The 17,288-nt window shown below is 41.2% G+C and overlaps 1 protein-coding gene across 1 annotated transcript in view; it reads right to left on the bottom strand.

Moving 5' to 3' along the window:
- Positions 1–17,288, bottom strand: part of LOC144050315 (frizzled-3-like) — a 22,633-nt gene extending 5,345 nt beyond the window's left edge. Inside the window, exons 1-5 of the mRNA XM_077563452.1 lie at positions 17,115–17,288; positions 14,669–15,450; positions 908–1,104; positions 527–829; positions 289–451 (exon numbers count right to left, since the gene is read on the bottom strand). Coding sequence (XP_077419578.1) covers positions 289–451; positions 527–829; positions 908–1,104; positions 14,669–14,953 — 948 coding nt within the window. The 5' untranslated portion in view covers positions 14,954–15,450; positions 17,115–17,288. The remainder of the gene's footprint in view (positions 1–288; positions 452–526; positions 830–907; positions 1,105–14,668; positions 15,451–17,114) is intronic.

The following is a 17,288-nucleotide window of genomic DNA, read 5'->3' as shown; positions in this document are numbered from 1 at the left end:
TGAGGTCTACTTTTTTTTTGTCACCAAATTGTTACATGCCCAGCGAGTCTCAACACGTCTACCAAATTCACAAACGCAAAAATGAAGCCGAGCGCATGGGCGCCTGTCTACCAAAATCATTCTTTCCAAGTTTTCAATGGTGCATTTTGGAAAGGGAACAATTTTGACATATTAACAAATGATTGCAAAGTCATTGTTATGCAAATATATACTTATATATTTCTATGTATATATTAGCTTCACGCTCTCTGAAAACGGAAAGAATAGGACATTTCAAAGCGAGTTCACCTTATTGTGTGAGCCCTGCGTTACGGTTGAAGCTTTGAAGTGCACGAGGTTGCCTGTGTTGCACGCGACCGTGTCCTCCAACAAGAAGCCCAAGAAGAACACCAGCGACACCATGACATAACACACAGCATAGAAGATGATGGGTCGCTCCGGGTATCTGAACCTATTAAATGGGGGGGTGGGAGGGTCATAAGTGACAATAAAAGGAAGGTAGCAGACCCAGAGGAGTTTTACACACCTGGTGACGTCAATGAGAAAGGTAAGGAAGGTGAACAAAGTCGCAGAGAGGCAGACGATGGAGGTGACCCCGATGAAATATCGCGTGAAGGTGACTTCCTGTTTGCTGAAGTACATGGAAGGACACGGAGCAGAGCAGTCCTTCCTGCTCATGAACGAGTAACCCAGTTCCGGTTCTATCTTCAGCTCTCGGGGGCACCAGAAGCCGTAGTCTCTCTGGACCGTCATGGACGACTGATCGGTGGGCTCGGAGCCTTTCTGCAGGTCCTCTCGGCGCGGGTACGGCTCGTCACAGTCTGGAAACCTGCAGGCAGGCAGACCCGTCATGTCCATGTTGTCTTTCCATGACATTGTAAAAGTTGTTTTTCGTCTTAATAAGAACCTGCTGCACTCCATGTCCTCTGGCCAGGTGAGTCCAAATATTTCCATCAGTCGCTGACAGTCTTCCTTGGCCCGCTGGCAGAGGGCGCGGCACGGCAGCGACACCTGTCCGTACACGACGCACACCGGGGCGTAGAGGGCGCACAGGAACGTCCTCAAGTCGGGGCTGCACACCAGGTTGACGATGGGATGGAAAGGCTGTGATGTACACACACACACACACAAGGCTTTTATCTGACATTTGCACCTTAGAAAAACTCAACACAAATTGGAGTGAAAGATTGTGAAATAGTGGTCACTAATCAATATCGGCTTAGCAAGATCAAAAGATGTGGACCAATAACGAATAAATGTGCATGTGTTCTGCAAACGAAATGAACAAAGACAAGGCTGAAGTGTGAACAGCCAGCAGAAAACGCAACACGTCTCAGAATTCGATCTACATTTAGAAGCTCATGAAAAATGTAGAGCAGCACTCCTAATAGCAAACAACATTTTGATGCAGCAAAGGCAGGCTTTGAGGGAGGTTGCCATCCACACACATTTCATCAATTCCAAGCTCGCGATTAGGGCCAAAATGATTGGGATTTTTTCGTTTGTTTCTTTAATGACTGATGACTATTCCGATATGTGCAGAATCAAATTCCGACAACCGATTAATCAGCTTTAATCCCCCACCCCCCCCAAAAAAAAGACAAAAAAAAAAAAAAAAAACTTTTTGGGGGTTTATTAACATTTACAAAATATGAATTACAGGCATAACATTTGACTGTTCTACAATACTTTGTTCTAAGTAACAACAGAGAGAACGTCTGGATTCGGTTGGCCTCGAAGAAAACACACTTGATGGAGAGAGCAGGGCTGGATGCATGGAAGCAACCTCAAACACATGCAACTACAGCTTGCATGAAAAAAAAGCTTGCATGGAAGAGTCGAGGGTCGGAAACCTCGACATACTGACAAAGTGTCACTCAAACTTCAGCTATGACCAAATAAAGGCATACATGACAAAACCAATAAAAAGAGTGACTTCGACAAACAGAGTAGCTAATACAGTACCTTAGCAACTACATAGCAACTGACAACATCAGTATCATTAGGGACATAGCAACAGCATAGCAACCACAAACGAGTGACTAGACAAAATAAGAGTGACAAAGACATTCATCATCATAAGGTACTGCATAACAACTGCACATCAACTACAAATAGTATAGCGGACATAACGACTGCATAGCAACTGACAACATCAACACAATGGCCTCACCACCCAAACCAAAACACAGTTGTAATGTGTATTTTTTTAAGATGCAAAATTCTGAGAAAAAAAAGGTATTTTTTTTTCTTATTTTGAAAGAGCTAACATTGGCCAGTTACATTGTCCAGCCAATTAATTGGTCCGGCCCCACTTGTAACCTCCACAGAATAGGAACTATCAGCAAGATAAATAGAATCGCCACTGAATGGAAGGCAAAAGTTGTCCCAGCAATTTCCGTAGTATTTATTAGTCGCACCATATACGCTGGGCTCGCATTGTCAGAGTTCTTCTGTTACGACTCTCATGTGGTAATTTGCCAGGATCTCTTTGCGAGAGGCTCAAGATTATTTTCTTGCTGATGAATTTCAGTGTAGTCTTCCTTTAACAAAATACAAAAAAAGAGAAAGGATATGAAGTATATTTGCTAAAAACAGTGCACTTTCATTGACTGGCGACAAAAGCTGACAGTGTACAAGTGCGCTCGTGCAAAGAAGACCCGAGTGTGTGTGATTGTGTACGTCTTTTGTGCGTGTTTGTTTGTGCACTCGGGCTTTGTGTGTATGTTTTGATCGTTCTCAATTGCCGTGTTCCAGATCCGCACATGTTCCACCAGTAAATGGGTGCAGCGGTGCGTGATCGGCGTGACACAGTTTTGGGCTCATGCTCGCAACCGCATGTGGGCATGACTGCGCTCATCTTCACTCAATAATTCACACATTTGCAATCTTTCAAAATGTACTCAACTTTACAGTAGCTGTGAGACAAACCCCAAAGTTGAAGACGTTACATTCTGACTATTGACTATGACGTTTTGGATACAGATCAGTCATGTGTAGTCAAACCATAGCCTATGGGGGATTGCGAACCAACATTAAACAAGTTACGGCAAATTCTCAATGATGGACGTCGCTTAATGATGCTAACAGTTTTTCCATTTCTCTTAAAAATGAATAGTGGAGAGAATCTACGAGAAAATTTGACAAGATTTCAAAATTCATCTTCAGTTTAAAATAGTGTGGGATGAACTGAACTGCAACTGTCACTACTACGCCAATTGTTTCCCAGCGTCTATTATCATGTCTCCGTTCCCGTCTGTCCGCCTTTTACGCGCACGCCTGCGTGTTGCCTCAGGCAACACTTAACGGTTAGTACACGAGTGCGTCTCGCTAGCCAAAGCAAGAGGACCTTTGTCCGTCTCTGCTCGTACTAACTCAAGCAGCGAAAATGTGTGTGACTCCCATTTTGCGTGTCCCCATTCCGCTCGTTTCTCCTTAAGCAGGCGTGTTTGTGTCATTGCTCTCGCGACTGATCGTGTAGTCCTGTGCATGGCTTGCGACGGTGGGGCGGGTTCTGCCAGACGAAAAAGAACTGTCAGACATTCTGATGTAAGAACCGAGAAAGTGAAATGCATAAATCCCGTTAACGTAGCCTGAGGGAGAGGAAATACCAAGTAAGTGATGAAAAGATGAGGAAGGATCACATAAATCTATCGCAGCAGCCTCCTTTGATCAAAGCTTCCAAACCTGCTTGTTTCTCCTTCTGGCCTCCTGTGTCAATGTGCGCTAACGTGACTGAAATTAAACTGGAGCTCAAACAGGCTTACCTCTATTTCAGCTCCACCTCCACAATGTGTCAATATTTTGGATCAATTTAGTGTTAGGGAGTAGAGGTAACAAGCAAGATGAAAGATGAGTATATTTGCATATCTGTACAATTCCAGCTGACTCGCTGTCCAACAGTATTTTTAGGACCGCTCTACTAGACAATGAGCATTTAGTAGCTAGTCACTGTCCATTAAATCAATCATTCAGTAAAACATGTCACTTTCTAATGATGCATTTAGGTATTTAGCTAGTTTAGCTAGCTAGATTCAAGCAGTTTTTTAATACACAAAATTAAACCAATATAAATAAATAAAAGAGCATTTGCTAATAAATAAGCTATCTAGATTTGAGCTAATCAATGAATCTGCAAAATTACCATAACGTAATGGAAATAAACAAAAGAGCATTTAGCTAGTTGAACTAGCTATTCAGGCTTATCAATGAATCAGCAAAATGAAAGTAATAGAAATAAACTAAAGAGCCTTTAGCTAGTTTAGCTTGCTAGATTCAAGCTAATTATTGAATCAGTACAATAAAAGTAATAGAAATAAACAAAAGAGCACTTAGCTCGTTGCGCGAGCTAGATACAAGCTAATTATTGAATTGAATCATTGAATCAGTGCAATTAAAGGAATAGAAATCGTGTGTGTGCGCGCGCACACATGATTTCCAGGTTTAACTACCATTATGGGGACCCACAAGTTCAGACCTCTTTTCGAGGGTCAAGACTTGCTTTTAGAGTTTAGGAGTTTTTAATTAGGTTATGGTCGAGGTTAGGGTAATGAATGGGGGTAGGTAATCATTTTTGATGGTTGGGGGTTAGGGGGAGGGGCTAGAAAATGCATTATGTCAATAATATATCCCCACGATGAACAAAGACAAGTGTGTGCGTGTGTGCGTGTGTGTGTGTGTGTGTGTGTGTGTGGGGGGGGGGGGGGTAGCAAGTGTGAGCGTTTAGAATAAGAAGCAGGTTGGCATTTTTTGACACGGGGGAAAATGAGAAATAGCCCCTGACTGGTTCAACTCCTGTTCAATGGAAGGATTAAGTTTCTTTTTCTTTACTCCCGCTCTCCACAATATTCAGGGGGAGGAACCCCCAGAGGAAGGGAAAAAAAACTAAGTTAAAATGAAAAGAAAGAAAGCCAGAGAATGACATGGGCACATAATTAAAAGTCGAATAGCGGAATCCAAGGGAGAAATGCCAGTTAAGTGACGAGAAGTGCAGTGAAAAAATACCAACGCTTATTTTCCGGTTAACACAAACTACTATTGAAACAAACATGGCAGACTTCCCCCCCCCCAAAAAACGCTATACGTTTTTATACAAACAGCACTAAACTCCATGCCTCTAAAATAAAGTGTACTTTTTCAATATTGTAAGGCACCTTCTCTTAACAGCAAGCCCTTGGTGGCGAGGTAAAGAGCAATGTGGTATCGACCCAAACAGGAGAACTTACGAGTTGGTTCACATGATGTACTTGAGCAGTCTGTTGGGCCCCAGGGTATTATTGTTGTAAGTGCGTGATGAGGTGCTTACTGCAGTTGTTGAAAATTCAGTCTGTCCGCAATGTACAAACGCATGCACATTGTCAAGTGTGAGGAGGAAAAGAAAGGATGGAAAGAGGTGCGAGAGGGGCAGAGTGGCAAACCGGGCAAAAAACTAAAGTGGAATGGGGAAGAAAAAGTGGTGGTTTGCCAGTGGATTAGGGAGTCAAATGGATTGGAAGAGGTGTGAGAATGACACACACACACACACTTACTGAAAGCAGTCAGCAGCTTTTGTGTTGGGGTCCAATCACAATGACAGATGACTGGTTTGAAGCCTTCAAAGAAACAAATCCAGACCTGGCAACAATCCATTCCTGACAAAAAAGTCAATCTGATCTTTTTTATCTGCTTATATGAAGATTCCGTTTTTGCTTAAGTGTTTATGTTGTTAACGGCCACTGAACTGTTGGCCGGGGACATCCCAAAAAAAAAAGTTTTAAAGGGCTTAACATGGTCGAAAGCCAAAGAATAGGCAATAGACATCAACTCTAAGTGTTCTTACGGTTTTTAAAAAAGGTACACACTGTGTCTATCACGAACCAAATCTGAAACTTAATCTATTAAGCCCACACATTCAAATGACTAAATGCAAAGTATTTCTCTTAAACACGAGTTGATATTTTGTGGCAAAATGGGGGCTTTTGCTACTAAACCGCAGCAGAGACCATCTGGACATCAACCTCACACCCTCCCAGGCTTTTTTTCTTTTTTTTTTTAATAAGTGACTCACACTAGGAATCTGTCAGTGAGGCCCTGCGGTGGAAATATGGTCAGAACACACCTCACTTTGCATCATTCTCCAGGAGAGGTTGACTTGCTTTTAGCAACTCGGTACTCCGTTTGGTCCAGATTAGAACACTCCCGTTCACCTCCCGTTCCTCCCACCTAACAATTTTGGACCTCCTCCTTTTTTCAGTGCATGAGCATTAGAGACAATTATGATGCAGCCCGAGGTCTGTATCCTTCCGTTTGACATGCACGGCAATCACAAGCCACTCCAAATTCTCTCAATGAGTGGCAGTCGCCATGCAGGCTTGCTGGCTGAGAACAAGACAAACTGAGGCCACCGTGATGCTCCCCGCACTAATCACTGAAAAGCAAGTTAGGAAAGAAGCAGCCTCCTCTCACACTCTGGGCTTTTCATCCGTTTGTCCCCTGATCCATGTCCATCCAGCCTTCAGTAAGGAGGGCCGGACAAAGCTGATAATGGCATTCCCCCCTCACGTTCATTTCCCCTCCTTCTCCTCATCTTTTTCTTCCTTTATTCATCTCGTCTTTTGCGCCCCTCCCATTTACCCCAGCAATTATACTGGATATGCACTTGTCCACCTCCTTTAGCCCACTAACATCAGTATTCATTAACTTTGCCTATTTTTTTATTATTATAGCCATTCTTAAGTATCAGTAATTCTGCATGAAGTCAACATTATGGCTTCCAAATTATTGCGCGCTAATGTAAAGTCTATGTTTTGGACTGTAGGTAAAAATGGGTATTTATCCTCCCCATCACCCAAATTGAAATATTTCAAATTAAGAATCTAGTTGCCTATATAATATTCTCCCCCTTTCATTTCAGCATGCACTCATTATCCTGCTCCCCCCTCCCCGCCCCGCATGTTTGCCTTCTTCCATTCCTGTCCTTCCTTCCCTGCCTATTTAACTGCCATGGCAACAGGTGATGTGGCGGCTCCAGCAGGCCCTCGTCGTCTCTTGGAGGATAACAGGGTAAAAGGACGACGAGCATGTGCGCACAATGCAGCAGGACTCCCTTAAAAAAAAAAAAAAAAGCTGAACCCATCCCAAGAGGTAATCATGATAGCGATGTAGTGGAGGAGTGATGCTGAAAATGGAGATGAATGTGATAGCACCCACGCACATCCCATCACAATCCAAGCTGCCTTAGTGAGCCCATCTGCTGATAAATCTACATTCGCTTTTCATGAGAAGAAAAAGTGAATGTGTAGAGGGGGTGAATCAGCAGCAATTTTGCAGCATTATGATTTGGAACATTTTCCTTTTGAATCTCAAGCTGCAAATCAAATTGACATTCACATGGATCGATCTCATCATGACGTGCTGAAGCCGACTATCATTGACTATGAAGGAACGGCAGTATTTTGGGGGTATGAACCTCTGAATTTTTTTTTACATGAATCCAATTTCCACTTTTTAAAATGTTTGATGTAAATTACATTAGTCCTGATATCAATTTTTACCAACATCAGTTGTCACAGAAATAACACGTTTCTTTCTTTGGAAAAGTGTGTTTTCTCTTGGGAAATTTACATGTTAAATGTTCAACAATTTAACACCATAAACAGTCCATATGTCTCGAAGTGTAATTCTATGTGTCAATGGGATAGAGTTGTCAAAAAACAATTGTCCTGCAGACGAACTAATTAATAAAATGTATTAATCGCCTAGCTCTAAAGGGGGCGAAGGGGTCTCCATGCTTCCGATAGTCCCAAACTGCAGATCACAGTTGCTTTGTGATGGCATTCGTGTGAGGAAACTGACACATGACAGTGTGGATGCTAGTTTGAGGCCGAGTAACTGTAAGGGTTAAACGCATGCGCGCACACAGTTATTTTCCAGTCTGGGTCACGGGTTCAGATTAAGTCCATAAGACATGGATAAGCTTTATTTATGTGTTTAACCAAAGCTGAACACTGCAGGACTCCACTTACAGTAGACTCGAGTTGACAACAGCACAGAGTCCATAAAGCATAAAGATGTTATTCAAAAATGTGATGATGTGAGCTGGATATAGTCTTAGGCATGTTTTATTGTTAAAATCATGGCATGATTTGACTACAAGTTACCAAACAAAATTCATCCCGTACATTAGCTCAGTGTTTCTCAACCACTGTGCCGTGAGATAATGTCTGGTGAACCGAGATCAATTGGTAACAACAAATTAATTATTATCCGCAAATAGTGTGTCGTTGTCGAGTAACTCGAGAAAATCCTGTTTGGAAAATGGATGGCTGGAATCACGGCAAATTAAATGACCGTGCAAACCAATATTCGGACTTTCTGCACGGAAGCGGTGGTGATCTATAAGTCGCCCTTTGACAAGCATTTACCGAGTGCTAAACACGTAAAAAGCGTTGGAAGAAATATGCAGTCTCGGCAAATCACACTCAAGGGGGCGATGGAGTCCAGGTCAGCTGAGAGCACAGAACGAATTAAGATGAGAAACAGTGCACAGTGATATGACATTTGGATATGAAATTGTGAATGATGCAGTTTCCTGAAGTGAATCAATCATTAAACATGTCTTTAAATGTGTAGAATTATACATTATACACCATGCTCTCTTAATTGAAAGTGTACAAAAGTACGTTTTTCAGAGAGATCAAGTGGAAGCTGATGTTTTTGAGGAGTAGAAGTTATAGCAATGTTGGCCATGATAGAATTAAGCACTGCATATTTATTTTATGTTGTTTGATTTTAATATGCATAACGACCCTGTAAGAATATTTGCACTTTTGATTTTAAGAAATGAATTGCGCTTTTCTAAGTTATGTGAACTTGGATATAATATAAACATAAAAAATGAAACGCCATAGCCAATTTAGTTTAGTTAGAATTATTATTTTTTTTTTTTTTTACATTTTCTATGTGCTTCCAGATTTTTTCCAATGAGGTTGAGAAACACTGCATTAGCTTGTGGTAGCTAGCCGTTCAGTTTCAAGAATTTCTTCCAATGAAATTTGATTTTAATTACTTATCTTGTTCTCAACTGTCATGTTTCTACGCTCTTGTACAAGTTATGTCTCTGTATTGTTCTACAGTAAGCGGGTCCAGATTCCAGAGAGTCCAGAAAGCGTTCGAAAGCAGTCATTGACAGTGAGGCCTGGTGAGCGTCGTGAAAAAGCTCAACAATGTCTCCCTAAATCTCGCTTAACTCGCCATTGTGGATCCGGATAAGCGGCAGTGGCAGCTATGCCGATGGGAACAGTCTGCCAAAAAAGCAGCACCAGGCAGCGCCTTTGTTCTGGGCATAAATAAATGATTGCTTCATTTGGGCTGGCAGCTTCAATAGACTCTGTGAGAATGAGCATGATAATCAACAGTTCAACGGGAATAAACAGGAACATTTAAACGAGACGAGGACCTGTCTGTCCTCGCCTTGGTTGAATAGTCCCGCCTCTTCAGATGTAGCCGGCGCGCGCACACACACACACACGGCGAGAAAACCACTGGCACGTTTTAAAACTCAATTCTTTCCCGCACAATGGGATAAAAGACACAGCGGACCACACTTCAGCACAACAAGTCGTGAACTCTCTCACACAAGCTGGCTCTCTATTGCGGGGACCTCGTGGCCCCGGGGTGGCCCTTCTTAAGCCTAGCAAGTTGTATTTTGAAGGACAGGCTCCATGCTGAGAGAAAGACAAATACCGGAGACAGTAGGGCTCTAAAGACTTTACACAAGCTGTCACTCTGCTACTCTTTTTCTCCTGTTTAGTCCTTAAATTCACTTTCGGGTCCAACGCACTAAGAATGATCTTCCACACACTTTGTCCTTTTCCCCTTGCAAATCTTTTCAGGTCTCTGTAATACTTCAACAACAGAAGCTTTGCCATTCAACGACAGTGCAAACTAACAAAATACCTTTAGGCTGTAAACTTGAAATAAATCACAATACAGAATGTATACAGACTGTTATTGCGATCTAGTGAATAGCTCAAAGTATTACTTAAAAAAAAAATAAAAAAATCTGATCCCTTGAGCTCTTTTGTCTTATGTAGGCGGAGCTAATGGTCATGGGTGGTCCTGTGGGGTAAGAAAAGCTCTAAAGTGTCTTTTAACACTGATTTACTGCATAACTGCCCTCCTGTCAATCATCCAATTGTATCAGGGTTTTTTTATGAGTTGGGTTGAGAACTGTCAATTTAAAGTGTGATAGAAAAGAGCACCTGCTCAGCTCAATAGTCCTAACGGGGCATCATATTCTTCCAAACCACATTAGCATGCCATTACTGTCAAATGGATACTCGCGTATAATGTAACCAGAGCCCACCCGAATAAAGGATGCCTGTCTGCAGTCGCACACAAAAAGGTGTCAAGGTTGAATATATGCAGTTACCATATTAACAAAAAAACACTTAAAAAAAAAAAAGGAATTGCGAGAAGGAAGAATATAATTTCTCATCTCCGCGCTAACAAGCTCTCGTATCAAGACAGGATAAAGATCTTGTAAGATGTCTTGTTAAAACCAAATTCAAGTGACTTAACACATGAACGTTGTGAATTGGTTTCATAATGTTTGCTCAAATGGGACTATATTTAACAGCTATTGTGCCAAAGTATTAAATGCAATACACAACCACTAAATGTTAGGCTAATGCCATTTAACAACATTGGCAAACTACAATAATTAAATAATTAAAACAAAAATGTTTTTTTAAGTCTGATTTTATATTTCTGAAATGGTTGAAACACCACTAGGCACAAAAGTTTTAATAACTGATATTTTATTTTTAAATGTTAAATCAAAATGACATCAGTCAAATGTATTTAATTATTTATATATATATTTTTTTTTTGTTTCACCATTTAGAAACAAATTGAACATGAAATCCAATTATTGATTCTTAAGGTGCCAAATTAAAGTTGTTTACTTGCATTAATAAATAGATTAAAAACATTAGTAATTGAATGTTATGCTTGATTAATTTCTGACTTCCTGAATTTGTGTATAAAAGTGAATTTAATTCATCTCAATATAAAATGTTAAGAGCTCAATGAAATGGAAAGAGTCTGCCCAAAGACACTTCATAATGATCTCTTGAAGACACGTAGTGAAATAAATATGTTAAGCACTGCACTTGTATCAAATAACAGAATAGGTTACAATATAACATTTATTTAACAAGAGCTTACACTTGCATATCTGTATTATTTTTGGGGAGGTGACTAAAAATATTATTAAATATCCAAATACCACAGACTGTTGATAGTTATTTACCCATAAAATACTATTCATTGTGCATAAATCAGACAAAACTAAAAAAAAAAAAAAAAAAAATCTAAATGTAAAGTTTGTGTAACAGTATAGTGAAAGCTCACAATTGAAATCTCACATATTACTCAAGTGAGAGCTGTTTTCCCGTCTGTAGAAATGTCCAACATCCAAAGTACATGCAAGTGAAATACTGTCCCTATCTACGGCACACCCACTGGGAACCATAAAATACCACGGCAGATGGATAGACTGGCCGTGGTGACGTATTCCCAAAGACAGAATTTCACCATTTGCACAGCTAGCCGCCATTATAGAAGCACTTAGCTTGACGTCTCTGCCACCCTTTAGCTCAGGTTTTAAAGACTATTGTGGCAGATTAGGTGGCAAAAAAAAAAATCAATGTCTTCATTGTGGAACTGAGAAAAAGATTAGCAGCTAGTTAGCAGGAGTGAAGAATGGCAGCTGGCACCATTAACCTCCGCGACCACTCTCACACGCGCGGGAAGAACCAGTATACAGTTAGCCTTTAGCAAGGCTCGTCGGTAGAACACAAAACTCTGTCGAATATACTGTATGAGGTTGAGCATTTTAACCAAGTGAAGGATCCATTTCACCACTGAAATTGTGTAAGGATTTAATATAATAGAATTGGTGTGTACTGAATAGGTGTGGAAAGTGTGCTCATAAGTTTTCTTTTTGATGTACAAGCGCAAACTTCATAACAAGCAGCAAAAAATAAATAATTCTTGTAGTGCTCTCAGCAGGACTACAGTGTCTGGTCTTAAGAGTAGGAAAGCTGGCAGGGTTCAAGTTGCAGCTCGGCCATTTCCACAGAGCTGTCTCTTTCTATGGCTGCAGGGCCGCAGAGTGTCTGTTACAAGGATACTTCGTCATGTGGGTCAAAGGGAGTTCATTAACAGATGCTCCTCACAGACTCCAGTCAGCCATGTTCGGACATGCCGTTGGGGAATTCATGTTAATTTGTTGAGTGGAGGCCTTTGACAAAATGACCAGACAGCGCATGAAAGAAATACTGCAATTTGGACGACACCGGATTTTGTGACTTTTCCTCCATGTCAACCGAAGACAAAATGGCCCCGAGATCAAACGTAGCTTGGCCTTGTCCAAATTCATCTGCTTTTCCGCAAGCGCCATTCAATATGGCAAAGGGAACAGCTGGAGGCAGGTTGAATTTTCAGATGGCTGGTTTTTGGCATCCTATGAACTACAAGCCAGTGCTAGAAAAAAAACATGTGCACTAGTGGGACGGTGGGACCAGGATGAAAATTTTAAAAAACTGCACGGCGTTCTCATCCGAACTTATTCCTGTATTACAGTCTCTTTGAGATCATCAAGTTTACGGAGTCGTCTCAAAAGAGAGAATGCATTGCCTTGTGGTGTAAACAAATACTTCCCGCACAAACAGTAATTAGCGACTATTAATCAGCCACACCTTTTGTCTCCAGGGACTAACAAAGGATTAAGAACAAGGTGCAATACGATATTGATGGATATTACGAGTCACCAAACATTTCGGGTTGTAGTTGTCGCTCAGGTGGCGCTTGCGTGACCGTCCTCGATGTTTCTCAGTCGAGAAGAATCATTAGTGCTTCAGTGAGCGCACGCGTTCGTCCATGCACGTCTCCGGCGGCAGGAACATGTAGCCGGAAGACAGAAGTGAAACATGACGAGGGCAGATCAGCTGCTCTCAACTCTTTGATATTCAATGCCTGGCGACAAGAACCTGTAGAGCGCGTACGCATCTAGTTTGGGGGAACGTGCACTAAAACACAATTAGGTACAAAAATGATGGTCTTGTTTGAAAGTTGATTTTTTTTTGTATTTATTCTGCATTTAGAGTATAATTTGTTAAGAATTGAGCATTATGGGAGTAATATGTCTTTGAGTGAATGGCTAAACTTAAGAGGCTAAATCAAACTTATCTTGAGCAAAACACACAAAGAAGCTCTGTGTTTTTCGCCATTTAATTTTTTGGGGTGACATACACTTTGAAGGAAAGTCATTTTTCAGACAATAACAGTAACGTAATTGGTCTTTTTCAGTTCTTAAAATTATGTTATAAAAACAAACTGTCAAAACAATAGTTTTTTTTCCCCACTAAATGTTTTTGTTGAAAATGATCAAATTTCAACTGCATTTAGATTAATGCACAAATACTGTAAAAAAATCTGACTTCAGTTGCATGTTTACTCATTTTTGTTGTTCTATTTTTATATATTTTTTTTAACCATTTATATTTGTTTAAAATGATAAAATCAGTGATCAAGTTCTACAAATAGACAATTTTAATGACACTTAACCGGGATATGTTTTATCTACACACATTTTTAAACAAATAATTTTGACTAATTTTGGAACCTTTGTCAAAACACACAACATTTTGTGGTGTCCCCTTTGTGTGCATTTTTCTCCTTCCACATTTTTGGATTTTTTTTACAACTCATTTATTTGAAATGAAGAAGTGTGACATTCAGAAAATAATGACATTGATTACTGATTCCCATTCGCTAGCGTTATGTGACTTTGTGCAGCACAAGTGTAAAAGCAAGTTATGCACATCCACTTCATGTTTTTTGCTAAAATGCCAAAATTGAAAATTGCCCCTATTTTTATATTGCAAGCATGTTTTGTTAGCAATAAATAAATAACAAATTTATTAATTGTTGAATATTTACTATTGATTATTTTGATTTCAAAACTAGTTATTCATCAATTTGTTGTGTTCATGTAATATGAGGCGATCATACATTTATTTTTGTAACGGCCCTGCATAGACAAGCCAATTGTGATTTCCGATGTGACCTATGACAAAAATGAGGGTTTGGATTGGCTAACAGTCTTAAGGTAGGTACCTTATAAGTAGACTTGACATGTGTTTTTATGTGGACAAATATATCTTCAAATGCTACCGATATAGTCAGCGATTTAAAAACAATATCTGTATGGCAAAATCTTTTTTGCTGTACAAAGCATCTCTGTTTTCTCTAAAGGTGAATGATGGATTATTTGATTGTGTTAGCAGAGGACATTACAATGCTTCATGACACAGATCAATACAGAGGTGAAAACAACAACCACGTTCCTGGCAAACCCACCAATTTGTCGACTAGGAATTGGTTGTGGCTACATTGTCGAGTCCCCCCCCACCCCTCCCCTTTCACATGCGTAATCACATCTGAGCTCTTGAGCTCTTTTGTTTCCCTTCAGCAGGTGCGTAACACGACAATGTGAAACATTGCAGGCTGTTGCTTTACAGTTTCCAACAAACCTTACACCTTACCCCCCCCCCCCAATACCCCGCAGCGGCTATCCAATTTCGCAGCGATGCAAGCATACAATGCAAACAATGCAACGTACCTCCATGGCGAGCGCGGCTGTCTGCTGGTCGTAGTGGTTGAGGAGGTTGGGCATGAAGGTGGTGTTGTAAGGCAGATCCTGGCACATTCTCAGTCGGACGGGCTCACAGCTGAACTCGCTGTGGCTCTCCGCGGCCTCCATGTGTATGGTCCCGGCCGGAGGAGCCGCGAATAAGAGAAGCAGGAAAAGCGGGATGGGGAAATGCGGAAAACAGGCAGTTTGTCCGCAGGACACGGGCGCAGTCTTGTAGTCTCTCGTACATTCTTTTTGAAATGATTCCTGCATCGTTATACAGCGGAGAGGCCGGATTATCAACTGTCGCCTTGAGCGTCGCTGATAATTGGTTTAAGGCTTCTTTGCATTGGAGGCAACCAAGTCCACCCTCAGTGGGGATTTCAAAACAAGAATCCCACCTCTTAATAAGAGGCACATTATGGAGGAAGATGGAGGCCCCACTGATTGGCGCACCAAGACAAAGCAGCGCCAAAGAAGCCGCCTCTTGTTCGCCACTATTTACTTTTAGCCGTCAGATTGCGCCGCCGCTTGCTACTGGCTCGTAGAGCATGTTGCCGCATTCTCCACCTCCTGGTTTATTCCTTGGTGACAGTGAGGGAGAGAGAGAACAGCTCATCTGGGTTGTCAGTCCCTCTTTTGTCTGCTCAACCTCGCCTCCAGCAACACCTCGACAAAACACACAAGGCCGCGATATCCATCTCCTCCTTCTCTGAATGATTTTTCGCTATCTTCAAGGTCCCTTGCATTCTGGCTTCTTCAAGCAGGTCCTGCAGGTTTAGAAAGACACACAAACACAGAGGAAGGCTCAATGATCAAACAAGCCGAATGGGCTTTGTGTCAGGTTACATTGCTTGGCAAAACAAGCCCTTATCAATACCTGAGCAATGAATCAAATTCAAATTAACATTGTAATGTAGTAGAACTCAATTTTCTAAATCACCAAGGCTGCAGTTCGGGGGGGAAATACTTCATTTTGATTGGTCAATAAACTCTATATGCTTTTTTTTTTTTTAATAGCCCACAGCTGGCGCCGGGCTAAAACCTAATAAGTCACAATTTGGCAAATATCAGATTTTTTCAAAAATCTATACTTTAGGCCAGTCTACATGTGGGTGTCATTTTAAACTACTGATCAACCTAAAGTGTTGAAACTGGCTTGCGTTCTTTGATGAGGCAATGTTAATGGTTGAACAAACATGCCATTTTTGGGGTCTCCTGAAAAGTGATGATTTTGGAGGTATCCATATGTATATTGTATTTATTTTAGTGTCCAGATAAGTTCAGTATTTCAGTGCAGTTCCCATATTTACACATCATTCTTTCCTGAAAGTTTAAGTGATAGCCATAAATTTGTTTTCATTATTGTTGTAATCCCATTTATGACTCACTGATTTAAAGTTCGTTTACGCCACACTCGTTTGGTAGAATTTGGTGAAGTAGTCGTATAGTGAACACTTAAAAGATCACAAGTCAAAGTGCTTTGGAAGGTAACAACTAGAATTCAAGTACATGAACTCTCTTACATATTAATTCATGATTTATTTGCCTTTATTTTAGTGTAAGCTTAATTGATAAGACCAAAACATTCATAAATTGTATAATATGTCTGATAGTGTTCATTGGAATACAGATTACCGGTAATAATTGAATGTTTGTGTTTGCAAAAGAAAAAAAAACCATACACGGTAAAATAATCTTGGGAGGGGTAAATCGCATCATAAATCACAATTTGAATATTTTTCAAAATAGTTCAGTCCAAGTCAATATACAACAGCGACTAAATATCCTGGATGAAATCTAGCAGACTATTTGGCATCATGCGTCAATTCACAATAGCCTGTTGACAAACACACTGATGGAGCAGACCTGTTCTCACGACGACATAAAACGGGATTTAGTGTATAGAAAAGACATTTTCAACAATTACGTGGACACCCCCTCAACACCTTTCGTGTTTATGTCAGGTTGGCAGGGCAAACACTAACGCTCCGCGCGGCTCAAGCATCACTTTCAACCATTTTAGCTTTCATTTTAAACATAAATAAATTTTATTGCACAACGCTAACGAAGCACGTGGTTAATTAAGGCCACCTGCGCCAAGCAGGCTTCCGTAAACCTTTATGCGCGAGGCAACTTGTCCGGATAGCAGCAACCTTTATGCTAATGACTAGAACACCTCTCTAAAAGTGCTACCTGTCGCCCACGTACATTCGTTAACCTTCAACGGCTCGGCGTGAGTAGTTCGAAAGGGCGAACCAGGCGCCGTTTTCGCCACTCGGTTCCTCGATGGTTTTGACGAGCCACGCTCCGTGTGGAAGCACATCAATCATGGGGCTGTCGCGTGAACGTATCACCGCCGCGCACGAAACCATTTCAAAGGCGTTTGCGACGTCAAAGTAGACGGAAATAATTGCTATTAGATGCACTTTACCTCGCATTGGGGAGCTTGGAGAAAGGTCCGAGTGCACCCGTGGCTCCGTCCACTGCGGTGCTCCAGTCGTTGTCCGCCGCTGCTCGCCTGCTTGCCTGGCTGCAGCGCGTGCAGCGAGAGCGCGCAATCAACGTGAACGCGCACGCCCCCGCTGGAGTGGACAGGCTGCGGACA

Source organism: Vanacampus margaritifer, chromosome 4 (genome assembly GCF_051991255.1).
Source record: "Vanacampus margaritifer isolate UIUO_Vmar chromosome 4, RoL_Vmar_1.0, whole genome shotgun sequence".
In the NCBI taxonomy this organism is placed as follows: Eukaryota; Metazoa; Chordata; class Actinopteri; order Syngnathiformes; family Syngnathidae; genus Vanacampus; species Vanacampus margaritifer.
Note: the sequence above shows the minus strand (reverse complement) of the source record. Positions and strands in the feature narration are given on the sequence as shown.